This window comes from Capsicum annuum, chromosome 8 (assembly GCF_002878395.1).
Source record: "Capsicum annuum cultivar UCD-10X-F1 chromosome 8, UCD10Xv1.1, whole genome shotgun sequence".
NCBI lineage: Eukaryota > Viridiplantae > Streptophyta > Magnoliopsida > Solanales > Solanaceae > Capsicum > Capsicum annuum.
The window spans coordinates 122,277,701-122,300,974 of record NC_061118.1 but is presented as its reverse complement, the minus strand read 5'-3'; the positions used below and the strand labels follow the sequence as shown (position 1 = coordinate 122,300,974).

General features: G+C 34.5%; 1 protein-coding gene across 1 annotated transcript; it reads right to left on the bottom strand.

The window, feature by feature from the left end:
- Window positions 1-19,318: 19,318 nt before the first annotated feature.
- LOC124886634 lies at window positions 19,319-22,924 on the bottom strand. Its single transcript, XM_047395511.1, has 3 exons — window positions 22,421-22,924; window positions 20,547-20,677; window positions 19,319-19,487 (listed from the first exon to the last, which is right to left on the bottom strand). The coding sequence occupies exons 1-3, from the start codon at window positions 22,922-22,924 to the stop codon at window positions 19,319-19,321; spliced, it is 804 nt and encodes a 267-aa protein (XP_047251467.1).
- Window positions 22,925-23,274: the final 350 nt, after the last annotated feature.

Below are 23,274 nucleotides of genomic sequence, written 5' to 3'. Positions count from 1 at the left end.
ATAAATTGTACAGTAGTTTTGAGTTGGTTGACCTTGGAGATGGTAAACTGAGTTTTGAGCTAAATTAGTTGTTGACTGCTGAATGTTCATTGTATTCTCTTAGTTAGTTGTTACTTGAGGACAATCAATTATTTTAAGTTGAGGGTGTTAATGTGTGAGAAAAAACTAACACATTTAATGCTTTTTAGCTCAAAATAATTATGAATTCTGAAGCAACTTTTGTTGTTTTGATGTGTTTGCTCATGATATTGCAGAAAAAGGCTGAAGAAATGAGAATAAACAATAATGGAGCAAAAGAGTTGAAAATCTGAGCAAAATATAACAAAACATGGCTGTCGACCTCCATGATAAGTCATCAGCCGCATGATAGCCTATCACCATTAGCTTCAGCCTTAACTAGGGAGTTGCAGTTTGAGGAGCTGTTCTGGCGACGCTGGTGACATGACATCAAATTCGTGATAAGGCGTCAAGAATGGCGTCATCCTTAAGCAAAAAGTTATCATAGGAAGAAGATATCTGATGAAGTCGGTGATATGCTGTCAGATCCCTGATGCGGCGTCAGCCACATTGTCATCCTAAGACAGAACCTGAAGGCAACTGAAGCCTCTCTGATGCCATCCGTGATTGGGCGTCAACTTCTTGATGCGCCGTCAGCCTGGGCGTCACCTATTCCAGGCAATTTTATTAATTTTATTACTTTATTTCCTTAATTAGGCTTTAGTATAAATAACATTTTTTAGGGTTTTTGATTCAATTAATAATTCATCTATCAGACATCAACTCTAAGAGGAGAGACACGTATTTTTGCTCTCTTTCATAAATTATTCTTGTGTTTTCTTATCAACTATTTTTTGGGTTTCTACCTTGTGATTAAATCGGAGGAACTACTTGTTGTTTTCTACCCATTCGTAAGTTTATCATTATAATCATGAATTCAACTTATCTTTTCGTTCATCAAATCATGAACGGCTAATTTCATTGGCCGGAGTTATGGGATCCATGGATTAGGGTTTGATATAATACTAGGTGTTTAATGGATTCAAAGAGTAGTAAAACATCTTGAGATTCTGTTGTTTTAACTAAAATCTAGTGGAAATAGATAAGTTATCTAAGTTTGAGAGAATTAGATAATAAATTTTCTGGTGAGGTCGAGAGATAAGTCATATAGTATAATTGTCAGGGATATTATGCTGTTCTACTCATTTCAAGAATCTCTAGCATTACCTAGTATCTGTTAATTCCCAAAACCCTTCGTGAACATAGCTCTAGTTTCGCATTTATCATGATTACAAACACTGAAGTATTGAAATTGATATTTAACACACCGTGAACTTAAACCCCTATCTTTCAGAAGCGGTAAACTACCAATAAAATCTTTCGTAAACAAATCAAAGTTCACACCCTATTCCCTGTGGGATTTGACCCCAACTTAGTTGGGTTTTATATTGACAACGATTGCTTACACCCATTCAAGAGTGTAATTTGACCGTTATTATTTCACTAGTCATTTCTATTAGAATTACTAGGATATTATTAGAGGAAATATGATTGAAATTATTCATGCTTTCATTAAATGTTTGACTTTATCTAATTCAATTACTTAAACTAATTTGGTCTTATTGCCTCAAAAGATGTCATTCAAATATTCTCACTTCTAAGACCAATTAGCTTAAGTGATTCTTTTGAATAAAGTAATCTCTAGAATTTTGCATGATAGGATGAAAGTGCTTCTTCCTAGGTTCATTTCACAAAACCAATCAGGTTTTGTGAAGGGAAAGAGCATCACAAAAAATGTTTTATTAGTTTAGAAGATTAAATCTTATATTATAAAGAGAGGGAAACAAATAAATGTGGTCATTAAGCTTGATATGACAAAGAATTATGACTGAGTTGAATGGAATTTTTTTATTAAAGTCTTAAAAAAATAGGTTTTAACAGAACAATTATGGATAAGATTTGGAGGATTGTGGATAATAATTTGTATTCATACCTGATTAATGGACAATCTTATGTTTTTTTCCATCCCACTAGAGGTGTCAAACATGGGGGGGACCCTTCAATCCCTTTCATTATTTTTTTTATCTGCTAAAGTGTTATCTAAAACCTTGAATCAACTTTTTTCTATGAGGAATTTAAGGGTGTTGGAATGCCTAAATGGAGTAAAAATTTAAATCATATATCTTATGCTGATGATGCCATAATATTTGCTTCAACTGAAAGAAAGTCGTTACAGCTAATTATGGAGTTTTTGGATCAATATGGAATGTAGTCAGATCAGAAAGTCAATAAAGAAAGAAATTTTCTTTATGTTTAAAAAGACTGCAACTAATTCTATCCAAAAGATGGAGGTTGTAACTATTTTTTATAGGGGTAAATTCCGAATGATGTATTTAGGGTGTCCTATTGGTTATGCAAAAGAGAAGAAACAAGACTTAGCTGAATGTATCAAGAAGGTGCAAAATAAATTGAATGTGTGGAAAGATTTTTACTGTAATAGTGGAAAACTGTCTGAATAAACCATGTTTCTTATAGAATATCCCTATTTTCCGCTATCATTTCTCCTAAGTGTGTTATTAAAGATTTCGATAGAATCTTTTCTAAAATTTTTATGTAATTATAAGGAAGATAGAAGGGCCAAACACTAAGTGTCATAAAGAACATCTATCTAACTAATATTAAAGGTAGCTTGAGTTTTAGATCTCTTTATGATGTGTCAAAGGCTTTATTTGCTAATGTATGGTAAACATTTAGGACTAAGAAGTCCTTATGGGCCAATTTTATAAGGAATAAATATTGGAAAAGGCATAGACCTCAGGTGGTGGAGTAGAGACGAGGTTTTCAAATATGGAAGCATATGCTATGTAATGACTCTCCAGGTTCATTTTTCATTTCCATACTATTTAACTATTTAGAGATTTCCCATTGTTTTACTGGAACTTACAGTTAGGTTATCAGACAATTCGTTTAGTTTTTAGAGTCAATTCCGTATTTTGATGATCTAATTGTTTAGAATTGGTATAAGTCTTAAACTTTAGGATAACATCCTCGTATTGTCATCCTAAAATTACTGTTATATCCATAACACAATTTTAGGCTAAGGGGATCTTTTGGTTTGGGTCCCAAGGCTTATAGACTCATGTTGGGCTATTAGGTGGATTTTGGTTAAAACGCCTATTAGATACGGGACCCACATTCATCAAAATGGCCTCATATGGAAATTTTAATGGGATCATTGAGTTTGAAGTTCTTAATTCAATAGGATAACATAGTTCTTTTGTATTGACAGGATTTCGAGCGAAATCCCAAATGTTCGATCATAAACTTAGCAAATGCCAAATTTAACTAGTGCAACATCACTGTTGCAGGACAAAAATGGACTTTGCATTTGTGAGGACTTGGTCGCATTTGTGAAGGACTAGTCAATTTGGATATCACGTTCGTGAAGGCCATGTTCATTGATCATCACATTTGCGAGCTTGATTGTGCTTTTGCAAAAAGTATCCTCTAGGCCGGACCTGGATTCCTTCTTAATGATCATAGAGGACAGGCTATATTCATGTAGGTTAAGCTGAATTGAGGTCCCCATTTGTAGTAGGGTACCCACATTCACGATGACAATACCCTGAAAAGTACATATAGTAGAGAAACCCAATTTTCCCCCTATTTTACAAGTCTCAACTTCTACTGAAAGCCTTAGAGAGATAAGAGAGTGAATAGATAGATACATGGGTTTTTGGGGTGAGTTAGAGGGTTTGTGGGGATGTTTTCACATTAAGAATTATCATAAGTTTTCTTTAATTTCTTATTTAATTCTCTACTTTAATCTCGAAATCCCTATTAGTTTGTGGGCTGATTTGAGAGAGTAATTGTGCTTGAATTTCACCTATTTTTGATGGTAAATGATCCTTAAGACTGTACGAACATTTTGGTAGTTTCAAAGTTGTAATCCTGCAAATGAACCCCACATGGAATTTTTAGCTTGATTTTGTACCCAAATTATTTATATGAAATATAGGTATTTTTATTCTTGTATTAATATGTATATCATTATTTTGATAGCATGACATCATGTAGAAGCTTCTCAGAAGATAAAATCTCCAATTTAGTGATCTTTCGTTGTGCGCGTTTGTCGACGTCTAGGTAGGCTAGGCTTACTTTTCTTATAGATTGAGCTATATTATGGTACTGGTGTGGTATTATGCCAGATTTGGGTCGAAAATTATGACTTGGTTGTATGTTTAGTGAAATTTGAATTATTTAGCCAACTAGTGAGCCATTTTAGGTAGAATTGCCTCGTTCATCACTCTCTTGGATTAAACTGTGGCCTTAGGACTTGTTAGACTTATTTGACACCATGTAGTAGAACATGGAAGCCTTAGTCTAGTTTTGGATAGAAATTACCTTATTATGAATTTAAGGGTTTAGTAGTGGGTCCCATTGGCCCTATTTAAGGTGAAATATCGTCATTAGCTCTTTATTGATTTACATGGCCTTATTTCATCATTATATACATATTCTTGATTGCTAGGATGATTTAGAAATTTCTTAATTCTGGACTAGACTTGTTAACTTGTATTTACTTTAAAGATATGTTCAAGTTCGCCACTTACTATTCATTTATTATGCTTAAAGGAGGTTCGAGTCTGACATTTACTAATCATTTATGAAATTAGAGTCCAGTTTGAGTGAAACAATTATGGTTCACTTATGATGACCAGGGATTCGATTTGAGTCAAGTGCTTATGGTACAAAAGGATTCACAGATATTGTTTTGGTGGCTGGTTACTTTATAGTTATTATTGTTCATATTTTCCCCTTGATGGCATCCATTGGGCTTATGGAGGATCAATTGGATTATCCTTATATTGTTTGCACCTTCTGGGCTTATAAGGGCCCAGTTATACTGTAGTTAGCTTGTATTCATTTCAATATTATCTACTATATTATTTATTATATGTTAGTTGGAGTGTTATTTCAGGTTTCCCTTTTTTATCCCTGACTTTAGTTTACATTCTCGCATTATATTATACCTTTATAATGATTTAGCTCAGTCGGCTGATGATGCCTTGATAAAGATCAAAATACAAAAGACAAGAGGCAAACACAAAAACTAGGGGATCGATGAAATTGAAATATAAAAAAGTAAAGGGATCAGAGGATAGAGATAAATATAGGTAGATAGACACAAAGAAAATAAGAGAACAAAGAGCTAAAGAGTATATCAAACTCTGAAACCCCTAATTCATCTATCAATGAGCACCAATATCTTATGTTGACAGCAAGGGAATCAAAACGCCCTTATAACCACCATTTCTAAACATGATTCAACAAAGGCTTTTCAAGCTCTCAACCATTCTGTCAAGATTTTTCATACATTCATCTTCAAAAACAAAACTAATTAAATAAATACCTATTGTACTCTATTTATACTCAAAGTTTAACTTATTACAATGGGTCCAAAAGTGGCCCATGAACCAAATGACTTAAATTTTGTGCAACACAATAGCCACATTTAGTGGATTGTTTCGAGTGAAAATCCACCAAGTGTGAATCAAAGCTCCATGCTATCAACCACATATGAAATTACTCTAGATTATTCTTAAAAAAGGTCCATCAAGCATGTCCTTGTGTCCTTAATTTGATCATAGTTTGGATCTCCATGTGTTGGTATTGAATTATATGTTTAATAATGTTGATGCCAATTTTAATTTTATCATCTTCCCCTTCTTGAAAAGGATTTAACCTTGCAGAAACAAATGAAGAAAAAACAAACACAACATCCTCATGACATAGGGTTAGGGTTAGCACAAATGATCATAGCATCAAGATAAGGTTACACACACTTAAGATATAACCAAGGATCATTTATGTTAAACATTAAAAGCTTCTTTAAAATGGTATAAGGGAATTGGATATGGGAATCATTAAGAGAAAAGGGAACCACAATGGTCATAATGGAATCAACAATCTCCAAAGGTAAGACTACATTCATTTTAGGAGACATAAGAAAAAATAGTTCCATCATCTCTTCAAGGAGTTATCTATGGGAATCATCAAGAAAAAAGGGAACCAAAAAGGTCATAATGGCATCAACGATCTCCAAAGGTAAGAATACCTTCATTTTAGGAGAAATAAGAAATAATTTTTCTATCATCTCTTCAAGGAACCACATAAAAAATGGTACCACTAATGGTTCAAAAGTTCAAAAGGGTTTTTGGGGTCAAAGATGGAAATGACCAACACAATTTTATCACTCAACCAAGAAGACCAACCAATCAGTTTCCTACCTTACATGAAACAATTCCAAGACTAGACGGACATCATCATAGCAAAGAGGTAGTATAGAAAGGAATCAAGTTTAAAAACATCATCCAAGGTGATATTATATATAAGAATGCCATTTGGCTCAAATGATATATCACATAATGTACAAAAGAATGGAATCAAAACATTTAGGCACATATAACCTTTTCCTTTTGAACAACTTCCCTTAAGAAAAGGGGTCACTAATTTTAAACAAATAAAAAAGAAGGGTGTCACATAAATGGAATTCATCCAATGTGTTTTGAAGAGGAAACTTTCATATTGACCTACTAGTAGTGAAACCTTTTTCAAGAATTGAAACACATTATGTTGAACTCTCTTGGATATTTTCTTTACTCCCCTTCTTTAAAGAACATTCTTCTTTTATGGTAATTCCTCCCATGCACAACTTGGGTCTATCAAGTGGATTGTAAGTTCCCAAGAAAGACTTTCCATTATAAGAAAGGATACCAATAACCTCATTCAAACTTTTCTTGTCATCTTGACCAAGCACCAAGTCGAGTGTATAGAAATCACCACATTCAAATAGGTCATTGGGGTCAAATGGGAGAAGTATCCAAGAACATGGGTCAAGTCTATACTCACTTTCCCCAAGGGTGCTATATTTATAATTAGACTTACCCTCTATATGAACATTAATAATTTTATAAGAAAAGATAAGGTAGAGAAAGGTATCACTCAATTTAACTTGAACTAAGGTGTCCTCATGCATATATTAACTATTAGATTAAAGATCATCACCATGAGTATTCTCAACAATAGGGCACACAAAGTAGAAGAAGAAGCAATTCCTTATTAACACCTTCTCTTTCAAGGAAGGAATCCTCAAATAGACACATACCACTTCTAACATCAAAGGGATCATTACTCAAGTTACCATAAGAATCAAGCAATTATTCCTCATATTTATCAAGAAAGGGTAAGATGTCATACAAAGGATCACAACCAAAACCATTTTCATAAGAACAATCTCTAGTTGGGTTTCTCAAACATTCAAGTAAGTCAAAATTACTATCACCAAATTGATCATTCTTTTTCATAAGTAAGAGATCACTATCAAGAATCGGATAGTTAGCATGATATTCACTCAATCCTATATTCTTAATGGATTTCAAGAAATAAGACAACATGTGAATCTCAAGCATGCTATCTCTCCTTTTAAACACATCACATTGCACATCAATAGGTGTAATGCAAGGAGTGATCTTACTATTTTCACATAAGACATCTTTCTTTAAGAAAGGCTCACTATTTAAAGGTAAAGATTTTAAGCATGCAAGTTCACTCTCAAAAAGATACATGTCACAATTCACAACTTTTTCAATAACATGATCAACTCTATGAACACCATCACTAACTTGAGACTCATTAAGCATACCACTCACATGCTCAAGTAGTGGACTACATTCACAAGTAAATTTATCATTACATGCACCTTCACTAGTTGATGGAAACTTACATGCCTACTTAGGTTCACCATGGTTTTCACAAGGGTCACATTGTGTGTGACTACTCTCTCATCACTTAGCAATAGGACCTCATTTAAGTCACAAGTGCTAGCACAGGGTGGACACAAATCGATCTTACTAGAAGAATTAATTAAGTCATCTATAGGATCAACTAATGCTTGTGTACTTATGATAAGAACTTGGTCATTATGAAACTTAAAAATACCAAGAGTATCACAAAGGGAAGACTCATTCAAATACTTTTTAGGAAAACCACCAAATACACTTACTTGGATACTAGGAACATCATGGCATTCTAAGTTTAGAGAAGTGTAAGAGGTAACATTGTTACCTTTTATCTCACAATAAGTATGGTATTCTCATTGGTTTACAATATGGGTGCTTATTTTTTCCTTAGAGAAGTTCTCATCACAAGGGAGTTTGTCAAGTTTACTCTCTTAAGTCATCTCTTCATCACCCTTTTATATGTTAGATTTCTTAGCTAAGAACTTTGTTAGATCATCATGCATGTATTCATAAGGAACTCTTCTTGGATCCCCCATTAGAATTATAGGTTCTTGAACCTGCATATAAGAAGGTTTGATACTAGGTAAAATGCTACTATCATGGTTAGTGGGTAACAAGGGATTTATGTTGACAAGTCCCATAATTAAGTGTTATTTCTCCAAACATTTCAAGCAACAACTTGACTTGTCAATTTTGGTTAACTCTTCTTGTATTTAAGCCATGTCATCTTTTCCTTTTTCAAAGGATAGTTCCTTTTCCTTCTTCTCAACTTCCTTCTTGTTCTTTACTTCCCAAAATTCTATCATGATCTCATAGTCCTTACTCACTTTCTCATTATGTCCTCTTAATACAATCAAGTTTGGCCTATAGGCTTGGGCATCTTGAATTTTCTCTATGGACTCTAAGGACTTCTCTATACTTGTCAATGTACCTTTGTTTGGCCTCTCTTTTAATAAGTAAAAAAAGGCCATAGCATAGTGTATATCTAGTGTTTTTAACTACTAGATCTAGTGTTTTTTGTCTACTAAAAAGGTAGTTTCTATTATAATTTGGTTACAAATAGTAGTATTTGAGTATTATTTAACTATTGTTTTAATACATTATTGTTGTTCATACTTTAAATCATAATGTTTTAATCCCACTACAATAGTTTTGTGTGCAGGACATACTAGGAATGATGTGAAGCAAGTACGAGGGATCTAGGGTAAAAAAAAGAAATCTAGAAGGAGACAACTTACTATCCAGGTTAGTGCACCACAAAGAGAAAATATACTGTTAGTGGTCAATGTAAAACTGATAAAATATACATGATGAAGAAGTTAGTATTGCGTGGGATGCAGTTAGTTTCTTCACTGTTCCATTAGTAGTTTTACTGTTCCATTGAGTTGGTTACTAAGAATTATTATTGTTACATTGAGGTTAGCCATAGTAAGCAGAGTTGACTAATTTTTTTTGGAGGATTAGAAGCTTCTAGAACAAGTTGTACCTGTGTATAAATACTCAGCTATGACTTTCTGTAAGATGATGAACATTATCAATACAACTAGTCCATTACAGTTTTTAATTCTCTTCTCATTATAGTCAGTTTTTTAGAGGATCACAACTAATATCGAGTGATTTTATCATGGTATCAAAGACTAAGCTAAATTTTGGAGTTTGAGAAGAAATTTATGGAGTTTAAATCTCTATTATGGTAGAGTTTTTGCTCTCTGTTCTTAGCTCATTCTTTAATATTTGATTCTATCTCATTTTTTGAATTGAAGTTCCTAGTTGAACTCTATATTGCTGGACTGATTTATAGTTTGTATCTGCATTTTGTGTGATAACTGTAAGGAAGTGAGATAGTTGATAGTAGATTTTGAATTTTACATCTAATTACTTGATTGCTGAAGTTTGCAAATGGCACCTTAGGTAGATCCCAGTAATCCCTTGTTCATAGGAGCATCAGATGTTTCTGGTGTAACCTTGATACCAATTAATCTTTTAGGATCTGAAAACTATGGAGTATAGATAAGATCAATTAGAATTGCACTTTTAGGGAAAAAACATATGGATTTCTAACTGGACTATATAACAAAGATGCATACAGAGAGGAGTTGCATGACCAATATGAAACCTGCAATGCTATAGTGTTATCATGGATAATGAGTTCTATGAGTGCAGAGCTTCTCAGTAGGATCTTATATGAAACAAGTTTATTTAAAGGGAGGAAAGATCTGAAAGAAAGTTTTGATAAGGTGAATCGTATGAGGCTTTATTAGCTGCATAGAGAGATCAACACTTTGTCACAAGGTACAAATTTAGTAGCAACTTATTTCACAAAGTTGAAGAGTTTGTGGAGTGAATATGATGCAATAGTTTCAACAGCATTATGTGTTTTTCCAAAGTCCAAAGACTATGCGGATCACTTGTCTGAGTTAAGACTAATACAATTCTTGAGTGGTCTAAATAAATAATATCATCGGCAAGACGACAAATTTTATTGAAAGGAGTCACAACAACAATCAATCAAGCTTATGCAATGATAAGAAAAGATAAGATTCAATAACTGGCTTGTGCAAATATTAATAGTGAAAAGACTGATCCTATTACAATGCAAGTGAGTAGAAATTTAGTGAGAAATTATGGATCACAAAACAACAAAGAAAAGAAATGTGATTATTGTCATTTTAGTTGTCATACTAGAGAAAATTGCTATAAGTTAATAGGCTACCCAAATGATTGGTAGCATAAAATAAAAGGAAATTACAATTGTGGACCAAGAGGTGCACATCACGGCTTTAACCTTGTAGGAGGAAATAATCAGTTTTATGGAAAGGCTTATGGACATGGTAATCATGGGCATTAGTGTGGAGGATAGATGAATGCTCCATATAGTTGGTCATCAAGCCTATGGAAGTATAGGATATGCTACTTTAACTATTCAAGTAGACAACGAGGAGATTCAAAGTGCCATTCTACCTAAGGGGAAAAGATTTACTTATGGAGAGTACAAGAAAATCATTGATATGTTGAACAAATATACATCTGATACCAGTCATAATAACATTACAAGTAAATTTATTGGTTCATTATTTTATAAGATGTCATAAAAATAGATAGTGAATTCTGGTACAACACATCATGTTCCAGCAAGTAAGGATATTCTATCAAAATATTACAAAGTAAATGGTTCAGAAGAGGATAAGTTACATTTCCTACTAGGGATAAGATGAATATACCTCACACTGTAGAAACACCAATGTTTAGAGATAGAATTATGAGAGATGTACTATTCGTTCCTAATTTTAAACTTAACCTATTGTCAGTGTCCAAAATGACTTGGCAGCTTTCATCTTTTGTCTTTTTTTACCCTAACTTTTGTGTCTTTTTAGACCTTCACAATGACAGGGTGAAGGGTATTGTTAAGCAAAATGGTAGATTGTTTGTTCTCAAAGTAAAGTGTAAGGAGCAAAAGTTATCCCAGGTTTAAGTTCACAAGTGTGCAGCAGAAGCAGCTATGGATGATTGTAGTCTCTGGTACAGAAGACTTGGTGATGCATCAGCTCAAGTTTTAAAGTTGCTGGACATCTTAAAGAATGATAAGGATGTGAAAGGTTTGAATAATTGTAATATATATCCCTTATCTAAACAACCTAATCATGTAGAAGGTTTGAATAATTTTCATAAGTGTCCCTTAGCTAAGAAATTTAGGATAACTTTTTCTACAAGTATCACTAGAGTTTCTTAGTGTTCTGATGTTGTACATATGGATCATTGGGGACCCTATAAAATAAATACATATATAAGAAATGTTTCTTCGTAACAATGGTTGATGTTCATAGTATATTTAATTGGATTCATTTGTTGCAATTAGAGTCAGAAATAATTGTGGCTCTCAAGACCTTTGTATGCATGATACATACACAGTTTGGTGTACATATTAAAACTATAAGGTCTAATAATGGCACAAATTTTTTTAACTCACAATGTAGTGACTTATTTAGGTCTCTAGGTATCATACATCAGAGTAGCTGTCCCTATACACCTCAACAAAATAGTATTGTTGAGAGAAAACACATATAAATTCTAAATGTAGCTAAAGCCATCAAGTTTCAATCACAAATTCCAATTAGATTTTGGGATTTGAATATTAAGGCTGCAGTCTACATAATCAATAGACTACCCTCTTCTAATATTGAAGGTAAAAGTCCTTATGAGATGTTGTTTTCTAAGCCTCTATCCGTGACACATTTGAAGGTTATTGGTTGTCTATGATTTTTATCTGAATTACCAAGGGGTGTCAAGCTCATAGAAAGAGCCAAATCAACAGTCTTGATGGGATATTCCCAACTCAAAAAGGCTATTTGCTTATGGATTTGAACACTAACAAGTTATTTGTGACTAGAGATGCTGTATTCCAGGACCATGCATTTTCTTTTGCAACTTGAATCAAAATTGAATCCATTACAGATTTCCTACATGAATAATCAGGTGTTGATGATCATACAGATGCCGACTCTTTTGTAGGAGAACCTTACTCATAATCTAATATACCAGGTGTAGTTCATGATGCTTCTTCTGATATCTTACCTACAAATGTATTTCCTTCAGACTCTATAAGTGATACATTACCTAAGATGATGCATGATCTATCTACTGATAATATTGTGCCACCTATGCATGTTGTGCTAAGAAGAACACCTAGGTTGATCACAAAATCTATGTAGATGAATGATTATGCAACACCAGGGAAGAGAAAATAGGCAAGATACCCTTTTGTCAGCTACTTATCTTACAAAAATGTTACTCCTAGATACAATAAATATATATAATTCTTGTCTACATTTATTGAACCTCAATTCTATAGAAAAGCCACTGAGGATAAGAGGTGGATTGAAGCTATGAAGTTGGAGATCAAGGCACTAGAAAACAATTGCACTTGGGAAGTTTTTGATTTGCCTCAAGATAAACATGGTATTGGCTCTAAATGGGAGTAAAAAGTTTAATAGAAGGAAAATAGAGATTTTGATAGGTTCAAAGAAAGACTAGTAGCCAAGGGATATAGTTGACAAGAAGGTTTGGATTACTATGATACTTTCTCTCGAGTTGCAAAGATGGTTACTGTAAGGTGTGTGATTTCTTTGGAAGTCACAAAAGGATAGTGTATATATCAAATGGATGTGTATAATGCATTCCTACAAAGGGAACTAGATGAATAAGTATCCATGGAAATGCCAGGAGGTTTCAAGAAGGAAGGACCACAAAAACTATGCAGATTGATCAAATCACTATATAGACTCAAACAAACTTCAAGGCAATGGAATATAAAGTTCACTACATTAATCAAGGCAGGTTTTAACCAAACCATCTATGATTACTTTCTTTTTTCCTTAAAGAAGGAAATATAAATAGTTTTCATACTAGTATATGTGGATTATTTAATCATCCCTATGGACAATACAACCATGATAAATGAAGTCAAAGAGATCTTAAACCAATAGTTCAAGCCTAAGGATTTAGGAGAGCTTAAATTCTTCCAAGTCATTAAATTACTAAGGTCTACAAAAACGGATATAATGAATCAAAGAAAGTACATTTTGGAGCTTATATCTGAGATAGGACTTGCTGGTGCAAAACCTGTTGTTACACCATTAGAATTAAATGTAAAGCTAACCTCAGTAGAGTTTGATAGAATTATTGTGCAACTGTAGATATCAATCTTAGGGATGCTACATCCTATTAAAGACTAGTTGTCAAGCTCATGTATTCTACTATCACTAGGCCTGATATTAATTATGTTGTTCAGACATTAAGTCAATTCATACAACAATAAAAGAAGTCTCATATGAAAGCTAATAATAGAGTTGTCAGATATTTAAGGGGTACTATAGGTCAAGGTATATGTGTTAAGACTAAGACTACTGTTGAATTAATCTGTTGGTGTGACTCAGACTGGGCTACGTGTCCTAACACAAAGCGATTAGTCACTGGATATGTCGTACATTATAGAGGATCCTTGGTGTCCTATAAATATAAGAAACAACATACAGTGTCAAGAAGTTCAGCTGAAGTAGAGTGTAGGAGTATGGCTTTAGCATTTGCAAAGGTTACATGGTTGGAAGGATGGTTTGCTGAATTAAATGTTCCTATTATCAAACCTATTAACATTATGAGAGATAGCAAGTCTTCTATTCAACTAGAATCTAATCCTATCATTCATGAAAAAACAAAACATATACATATTGATTGCCATTTTTTCAGGGACAAAATAAAAACAGGATTGGTGAAAATTGTGTATTTTCCTACTCAATATTAGGTGACTGATATTCTCACTAAGGGTCTCAGTCAAGGTCAACATTATCATTGTTAAGAAAGCTTGGTGTGTTAAATATCTTACACCCTTCAACTTGAGGGAGAATGATGAAATGTATAAGGTTAAGAAGTTAGTAATACACAGGCTGTAATTAGTTGCTTCACTGTTCCATTAGTAGTTTTACTATTTCGTTGAGTTGGTTACTAAGAGTACTTATTTTTACATTAAGGTTCGTCTCAATAAAATAAGTTGGCTAATTTGTCAGGAGGATTAGAAGCTTCTTGAACAAGTTGTAACTGTGTATAAATACTCAGCTATGACATATTATAAGATGCTGAACATTATTTAATACAACTAGTCCATTACCGTTTTCAGTTCTCTTCTCATTGTAGTCAGTTTCTTAGAGGTTCACATCTAATCTCGAGTGATTTTATCAAAAACATCATTGGGGAAGTGACATTGTGTGTCACAAGATATAAGGTCCCATAATTTTGTACTTTAGAATTAAGTTAATCCTAGGCTTAATTTGTAAAAGCAAGTTTGGATATATATGAGGTTAATGAGATCTTAGGGTACTTGAATAATTCATACAAGCATTGAAAGATAAAAAGGGACAAGAAAGAAAAAGATAAAATGGTTCAAGCAAGCTAGCTCGTATAAAGGCTTGCGTTGCGAGTAGCCGTGCAAGATTGAGAAAAAAAGAGGCACTCATTGCTAGTAGGAGCTTGCTGTAGAAAGAGACTCCACATATGAAACAAAGGTCAAACAAGTGAGAAACAAATGGATTTCCAATGCTTAAGAGCTAAGCAAATACATGCACAAACATTCGTATAGAGTGAATTGGAACATACCGTGTAAAGCCAGTGTCAGTACAAGAAGGACCTAGGCCTTGACAGTTATCTAGGTGTCCATTAATAGATCTCTTGCCCTCTCTTCCAATACAAAAACTACAACTAGAATTTTTTGCCTATAAATATATAGCCACAAGGAGAGGAAGATTGTGATATTCATCGATGTGGTTTTTTATTCTAGAGAAGAATATCTCTCTCATAGATACACCAAAGATGAGAAGTATTTGTTTGATTTCAATAATGCTAACTAGATGTAACACTGAAAATTTGTACTTCATTTGAATTGTAAAATTTTGTGTAGCTTAATCCATCCAATGATAAATCATATATGGATATACATTAAATTTGATATGCCAGCGTATACTAGGTGTACAAAAAATTGTTAATAAAGAGAAGTTAAAATACCAAGGTTGAAAATTTTGAGTTAACATGCAATTGAACGGATAGGTGCAAATGTGACATATGTATATATGAACCACATGTATGGTTGCATGTGAGGTCCTAAGTCGTTTAAATGTTTTAAGATACATGTGTTGAGATGCAGGGTAATATACAAAGTGAATGTAATACATATACTCTACAATCTAAAACCATTCAAAATCCTAAGTTTTATTTGACTTACAGTAGGCATGTCATGACCCGAGACTACCTCCTAGTTGTGAATGGTGCTTCAAGGCACAAGTTACCCTAAGCTAATCCATGGGATGGAATGACACTATTAATATTGTATAAACTGAATAACACTGTACGGAAGTTAAAGTCTGAATGATATATGAATAATCAAAACCAAATATCAATCTTTAAAATAAAATGAATCGGTAAACATAACATAAAACTAAACCTCTACTATTTGTCTGAAATCCTAGGACGAGATGTTAGGAAAATGACTAAATGACTCCAACTATCTAAAACTAAACTAATAGTAAAGAGAAATAATGATAATTGGTCTTCAAATGATAAGGACTCACAAAAATACTGCTGCTGGTGTGATGTTGGATCATACTAGCTTGGGTGGGATGCTGAACATCAAAACCTATATTATAAGAAAATATAGCACAAATAAAGTATGCTATCAATACTTCGAATACACTTAGTGTGTGATATAGGAAAATAACTGATATAGGTTGAACATGATGTGTGTAACATGATAAATTGATACAAGACTAAGTAATAAATACGTGCTGCATGATATGCTGAATATAATAGCACGAGGTCATGCAACAATCTGAATCAGAATTGTGGACTTGGGAGTTACCATTAAACAACATATCCCATTCTGAGATAACCATGGTACAACCTATAAGTCCAGTTAGAAGGGTAACATGTACCTTGAAAAGGGTACAAACATTGACTAATGTGGATCCACTAAACTGATGTCCATAAGGACTAAGATATCAAGCCTGGTCTGATGGGTGACCCTTAAGAACCTATGGTGGCACTGTATTTGTAGGACTTAGGGACTTCTACGAAAGGTCTCAGCCTAACTAACTGGTGAGCCTTCATCCCTGCACCCGCTTGGTGCTAACTACTACTCCCAACTGAATAAAAATTGAAAATTGGAATTCTCAATAATATCAATATTCTGAAGACTAAAATAAGTACTTTAGCTGAAAGCATTCAATCTTGAAAACTAAATTATTTAATATTCATAAATATATACATGAAATCCTAGGTCATCGGATGTTCATAACCATCCATATCTAAACAATGCAACAACTATGAAAATTACCATAAATTGAATAAAATAAGAAATTCTATATCTCAAGACTGAGAATCATGGATAACAAAATATAGTGAGGGATTTCGATTATAGTCATGCAGTGATACTAAAATTCAGGATACAACATAGTTTTATTCTCAGTATAATGAGGAAAGGAACTACCAAGGAACTCATTTTCATGACCCAAACCAAGGCCTGACCGTGATGGGTATCTCAAGTCCACAAAAAACTGGAGACCACCCCCGTTGCCTAGCCAAATAGAACACAACGTACTTGACAATGGCGAAATTCTACGCATATAACAAGATAGAAAATAATAAGTTCAAAGACATCAAAGAGTGTCAACATCAATACCCAATCCACAGTAATATCTACAAGGCCTCTATACCAGAAAACAAACTATGTTGGGACATGCCCCCGACCTTGAAAATGACAATGACTATGTAAATGTGAAGTTTTCAATTCTAATTTATGGAAGGAAAAACTGATGGAATGATCAATTCTTCTAGTGAATGAAAGCTTACCACTTCACCGCAACTACTGACTCTGAGATCACGTATCACCGCGTAGGAAAAGTAAAAGCGCCTTTGGATCCTGCATCATGTGGGGATATAATATTCGGAGATGGTTAGTGGGGTGAGCGCTAGCATGTAACTCAGGATAAGGGTAAAATAATGTCAGTCAAAAGTTCAATTTCAAACTCACTGTACATATTCACATATATGCTTACACATATATAATAGATGCTGGGGTAGGAAACAAGGTTTAGCATGATAGTAAAACATTATCCTAGACTATGTAGGTTAACCATCATAATTAAGCACCCACTAGCTATTTAGGCTTAACTCCCCCTGCTGAAAGGGCCCAAGCATGTGTTAGCCGCACGAATTAGAGGTATCAAGGAAGACCCAAAAATAACCCGACCGCACGTAAATCCTAGATACAAATCTCTCAATAGTGTGAATTATGCACATAGTCAATAAGACAAATCCTCACATCGGAAAACATGAGTTTCCAATAAAGTCATTCGAGACCCACACCTTCAAGGCTTAGCTTCTTAACCCCCATTAAGATCAATTAAAAAAACTTTAACATAACCTATTTATTAACCAAGGAATCATACATTAAGTCACAACACAAAAATCATCATACTATTTAGCTTGCAAGCTCATAATTCCATTACTATTCCATTAACTTGGGGGAATTCCTCGAACCCAATTTGTTGATTTAATCAAATTAGAGGAATGCCTCAACCTCTTTTAGTTTATAAAATCAAATTTGGGGAATTCCTCGATCCCCTTTGTTCATTTAATCAAATTAATGGAATGCCTTGACCTACTTTAATTTATAAAATCAAATTGGGGGAATGGCTCGACCCCCTTAATTCATTAAATCAATACATAGCCAACAAGGCCTTTAAATCCATGTTCATTGTTTAACCATTTATTCAATGCAATAGTATAGGTGCGTAAGTCAAACTTAGAGACAATTCTGTAGTTCAAAACCATTTACCCAAGTGGGTTAAGGGAATACAATTATTAAAAACCAATTTCCAAGTTCAAAGCATTAATTTGGGGGATTACCTTGACCCCCATTCCAATTCCCATATCCATGCATCCCATTAGTTCAAAAACATTCAATTCAACGCATGAACAACTCATCAAAACCATGCAAAAACAAATCAAAGATCAACAATTCAAAAACCCTCAATCCATGTCAAAACCCACATTCAAATCCATACAATTAAACCATTTAAGGCATATGCTTTTCACAAAAAATGATTTGGAAAAGAGTAACATGCTTGAAAGTATCACAACTATGGAGAGAAATCACCCTTGAGTGCCCTAATTGACCAACTTCATGAAAACTCAAAGTGTTCTTGACCTTAGGAACGTGAGAGAGGTTGAGAAGTTATTTTGATTTGTTTTAGAGTGGTAATGATACCTTAAAGGGGTTTTAAGTCATGGGTCACAATTGGGGATGGGGGGAAATGTCCAAAGTGCCCTTAATGAAACACTGAAAAATTATCGTCCAGTCATTAATCACGACCTTATGACTAGTAGTGTCACCTTATGACTCATGACGTCAAGTCATAGTCTGGACAACATCCATGGGCACCCATACTTTTCTGGCTATAATTCATACCACATGACTTGTAATCAGATAGTACGACTAGCTTTGTTTTATCGTAGTTAAGGTAGAATCAATTGGGCACTACACTGGTTAGGCTACAAATAAGCATTATACGACTTGGAGTGAGTGAGGAAAACTCGTATAGTTTCAATCGTGATCAGAATAGGAACTTGTCCAAACACACTGGTTAGGATACGACTAGGGTCCTACGACCGTAACGACACCCTATGACTCGTAGGGAGAGTAGTAATCTGGAAAGTGAGCTCAAAGATCAAGAATATCTTCAGGGGCCAAAATTCGGGGTGTTACATTCTCTCCTTCAAGGATCATTCATCCTCGAATGATGAATCAAAGCATCCCTTAGCACGATTTAACACAAAACACAACCACACTTACCTTTTAACAAAGATAGAAAATAAAGATATTAGGGAATACACATACCGCAAGAACTATTATCTAAAGCCGGAAATAAGAATGGATAGTTGGACTTCAAGTCCTCTTCTAATTCTGAAGTGGCTTCTTAGACCTTATGGTTCTTCCATAGAACTTTTACCGAAGCCACATCCTTAGTCCGCAGATGACGGACTTGACTATCAAAAATTTCCATTTGGAGTTTCTCATAGGACAAGGAACCTGAAACACCAACATTCTCTAAAGGAGCAACCAAGGAAGGATCACACACACAATTCCTTAACATTGAAACATTAAAGACCAAATTAATAGAACAGAACCTAGACGGCAAATCCAACTCATAAGACACAGTGCACACTTGTCTCAAAAAATGAAAGGGACCAACATAGCGGGGACTGAGCTTCTCTTTCTTTCTAAACTGCATCACTCACTTCAATAGATACCTTTAAGAACACCAAATCATCCACATTAAACTCCAAATCCCTATACCTTACATCTCCATAAGACTTTTGGCGGTCTTAAGTCTATCCCAAATCACCTTCACCTTTTCCATGGCTTGGTGAAAAAAGTTGGGACCGAATAACTTATTTTCACCAACCTCAAAACCATCTAATAGAGGACCTACACCTCCTACCATTAAGGGTTTCGAAAGGAGCAAATACTAGGATAAAAACTATTATTATATGCAAACTCTATGAGAGGCAAATTATCAACCTAGCTACAACTAAAATTAAGAACACAAAACCTTAGCATTTTTTCAAAAGTCTGAATCGTCCTCTTTGCTTTGCTATCCATTTGAGGATGAAAATTAGTGCTAAGGTTCACCTTCCTAACCTTCTCTTAAAAGAAGACAAAAATGAGATGAGAACTACGTACCGTGATCAGATATAATAGAGACTGAAGCACCATGCTACTTCATAATTTCCTAAATGAAAAGCATACATAATCACTGCCAAATAAGTAGTTTTCACTGGTAAGAAGTGAACAAACTTAGTGATCCTATCGACTATGACACAAATCTAATAAAACTTATTTTGAGATCACGTAAGACTAGAAATGAAATCCATATTAATCATTTCCCATTTACACATAAGTAACTCAATCTCTTGAGACAAACCACCAGGCATCATATGATCAACCTTCACTTGCTGATAAAACACACACTTAGCTACAAAATTTTCCACATCCCGCTTTATGTTATTCCACTAATAGATCTCTTTCAAATCATGGTACATCTTTGTCAAATTAAGATGAATAGTATACCTCCACTCATGAACCTCAGCCAAGATTCTCTCCATAACCCATTAATATGTGGAACACATAATCTACCTTGGTACCTCAAGATACCGTCATCACCAATATCGAAAGCCATCACCTTTTGGTGACCCCCATAATCCTTGATTCTAATAAGAATAGGATCCAAAACCTGCTTCTCCTTTACCTTGGCACCTAAAGATGTCTTTACCACCTGTTGAACAATCACACTACCATCCTCAGAGTCCAAAAGACAAACTATAAGATTAGACAAATGGTGAATATTCTTCACTAACCCTCTCTTATTCTCATTAATATGAGATAAGATCTCCATAGATAACTTGCTAAGAGCATCAACAACAATGTTAGCTTTACCTGGATGATATTGAAGACACATATCATAATCCTTGAGCAACTCAAGCAATCTTCTTTTCCTGAGATTCAACTCCTTTTGGGTGAATACATACTGTAAACTCTTATGGTTTGAGTAGATATAAACATGAACTCCATACAAGTAATGAGGCCAAATCTGTAAAGCAAATACTACCTCAAATAACTCCTAGTTATGAGTCAGATAGTTCTTCTCATACACCTTTAGCTTCCTAGAAGCATATGACACAACCTTGCCCTATTATATCAATTCACAACCTAGTCCTACATGAGACACATCAAAATGAACAACAATGCTATCAATACCCTCGATAGGATTAGCACAAGAGCAAAAGTAAACTTATCCTTCAAGTTTATCAAAAATACCCCCACAAGCCTTGGATCACAGAAAATTCACTTTTTTCCAAGTCAGTCAAGTCAATGGAGCAATAATCACAGAGAAACCTTCCACAAACCTTCTCTAAAACCCGGATAAACCTAAGAATCTCTGAATGTTAGTTGGAGTCATGGGTCTAGGCCACTTCTTAACTGCTATAACTTTTTGTAGATCTACTATGATCCCTCACCTAGAAGGGCCCCATCCTTCTTACGCACAAAGCTTATCGGAGCACCCCATAGGGAAACACTAAAACAACAATAATAATATACACAGTTTATTCCCACCAAGTGGGGTTTAGGGAGCGTAAGTGTACGCAGTTCATACCACTACCATAAATGTGAGATAGAGAGGTTATTTTTGATAGACCCCCGATTCAAAATAAAACATTCTACGATAAGGAATAGTAATATTAGGGATATTAAAAGAACAAGATACAAGATAGGTTATAGTACTAGTAGGAACAGGAAAAGAATAAGGTACAATAGAAATTACCATATCTAATAATACCATAAGTAAGATACTCCAAGAAACATACCAAAAGATATAGTATCCTAAACTCAGACTACCCTTCTACCCTAATCCACATCCTCTACAACTTCCTATCTAGGATCATGTCCTCGGTAAGCTGGAGCTGCTCTATATTATGTCTAATTACCTTCCCCTAATATATATTCATTCAACTTCTACCTCGCTTGAAACCATCCCTAGCCAACCTCTCATACCTCCGCACTAGGGCATCCGTGCTCCTTCTAATCACATGCACAAACCACCTCAACCTCACTTACTTTATCTTGGCTTCCACCGAAGCCACTTCCACCTTATCTTGAATACCCTCATTTATAATCATATCTTTCCTAGTATACCCACACATCTACCTAAGCATTCTCATTTCTGCAACCTTCATCTTTTAGATATGGGCCTTCTTAATAAGCCAACACTCTACCTCATATAACGAAGATGGTCAAACCATCACTCTGTAGAACTTACCGTTACGTCTAAGAGGTAGTTTTTTGTCACACAAGATTCAAGAGAAGAGTCTCAAATTTATCCACCCTACCCTAATTTGATGAGTGAAATCTTTACCAATCTCTCAATTTTTATGAATCATAGACCCTAGATACTTGAAATTATCTCTCTATAGATAAAATAAGTATCAAGCTTAACTACCATATCAGACTCATGAGATACCTCGCTGAACTTATATTCCAAATACTCCGTCTTGGACCTACTCAACCTAAACTCTTTACACTGTAGAGATTGCCTCCAAACCTCCAATTTAGCATTAACTCCACTATGCATCTCATCAATTAAGACTACATCATCTGTAAAAAGCAAATAATAAGGCACCTCACCATGAATTTTCCACATCAAAACTTCCAACACCAAGGCAAAAATAAATGGACTAAGCGTTAAACCTTGATTTAACCCTATCAAGACGAGAAAGTGCTCCAAGTCCCCTCCCCCCATCCTAAACCACATCTTTTCTCCATCATACATATCCTTAATCACCCTAACATACACAATAGGCACAACTCCAGCCTCAAAACACCTCAAAAGAATATCTCTAGGAACTCTATCATAGACCTTCTCTAAGTTAATAAATGCTATGTACAAATCCTTCTTCCTATCCCTATACTGCTCCACCAGTCTATTGATGAGAGGAATGGATTCAATAGTCGAGTGCCCTGACATAAATCTAAACTGATTTTTAGAAATAGTAATAATCCTCTGCGACCTCAACTCTACCACTCTCTCCTAGAGCCATTCTATAGCAGGGATAGAAATTAGATGAGTGTTCAGAACAAGATAGATCCCAAAATCAATTTCCCTATCTAGAGGGATACTATAAAGATCATTAGGAAACACTTCGATAAACTTACAAACCACAGGGACAGGTAACAAGGAAGGACCCCAAAAATTAAATCTTTAACCCAAACAAAGTGACATAGACACCCTTTGGATATTATTTTCTGAGCTCTTAGATAAGATATGAACCTTTCCTTAGGCACTAGGGAACTCCCTTCCCACTCAATCACTAGTTT

Bases quoted from the DNA above. Each gene is read 5' to 3' on its own strand.
- LOC124886634 (XM_047395511.1), bottom strand. From the start codon at position 22,924: ATGTCAGGGCACTCGACTATTGAATCCATTCCTCTCATCAATAGACTG. The intron at 20,678-22,420 runs GTATCTCATGAG...ATTGTTCAACAG, and splicing joins TGGAATATAAGTTCAGCGAG to GTGGTAAAGACATCTTTAGG. The intron at 19,488-20,546 runs GTACCAAGGTAG...TTCAATGTTAAG, and splicing joins GGTGATGACGGTATCTTGAG to GAATTGTGTGTGTGATCCTT.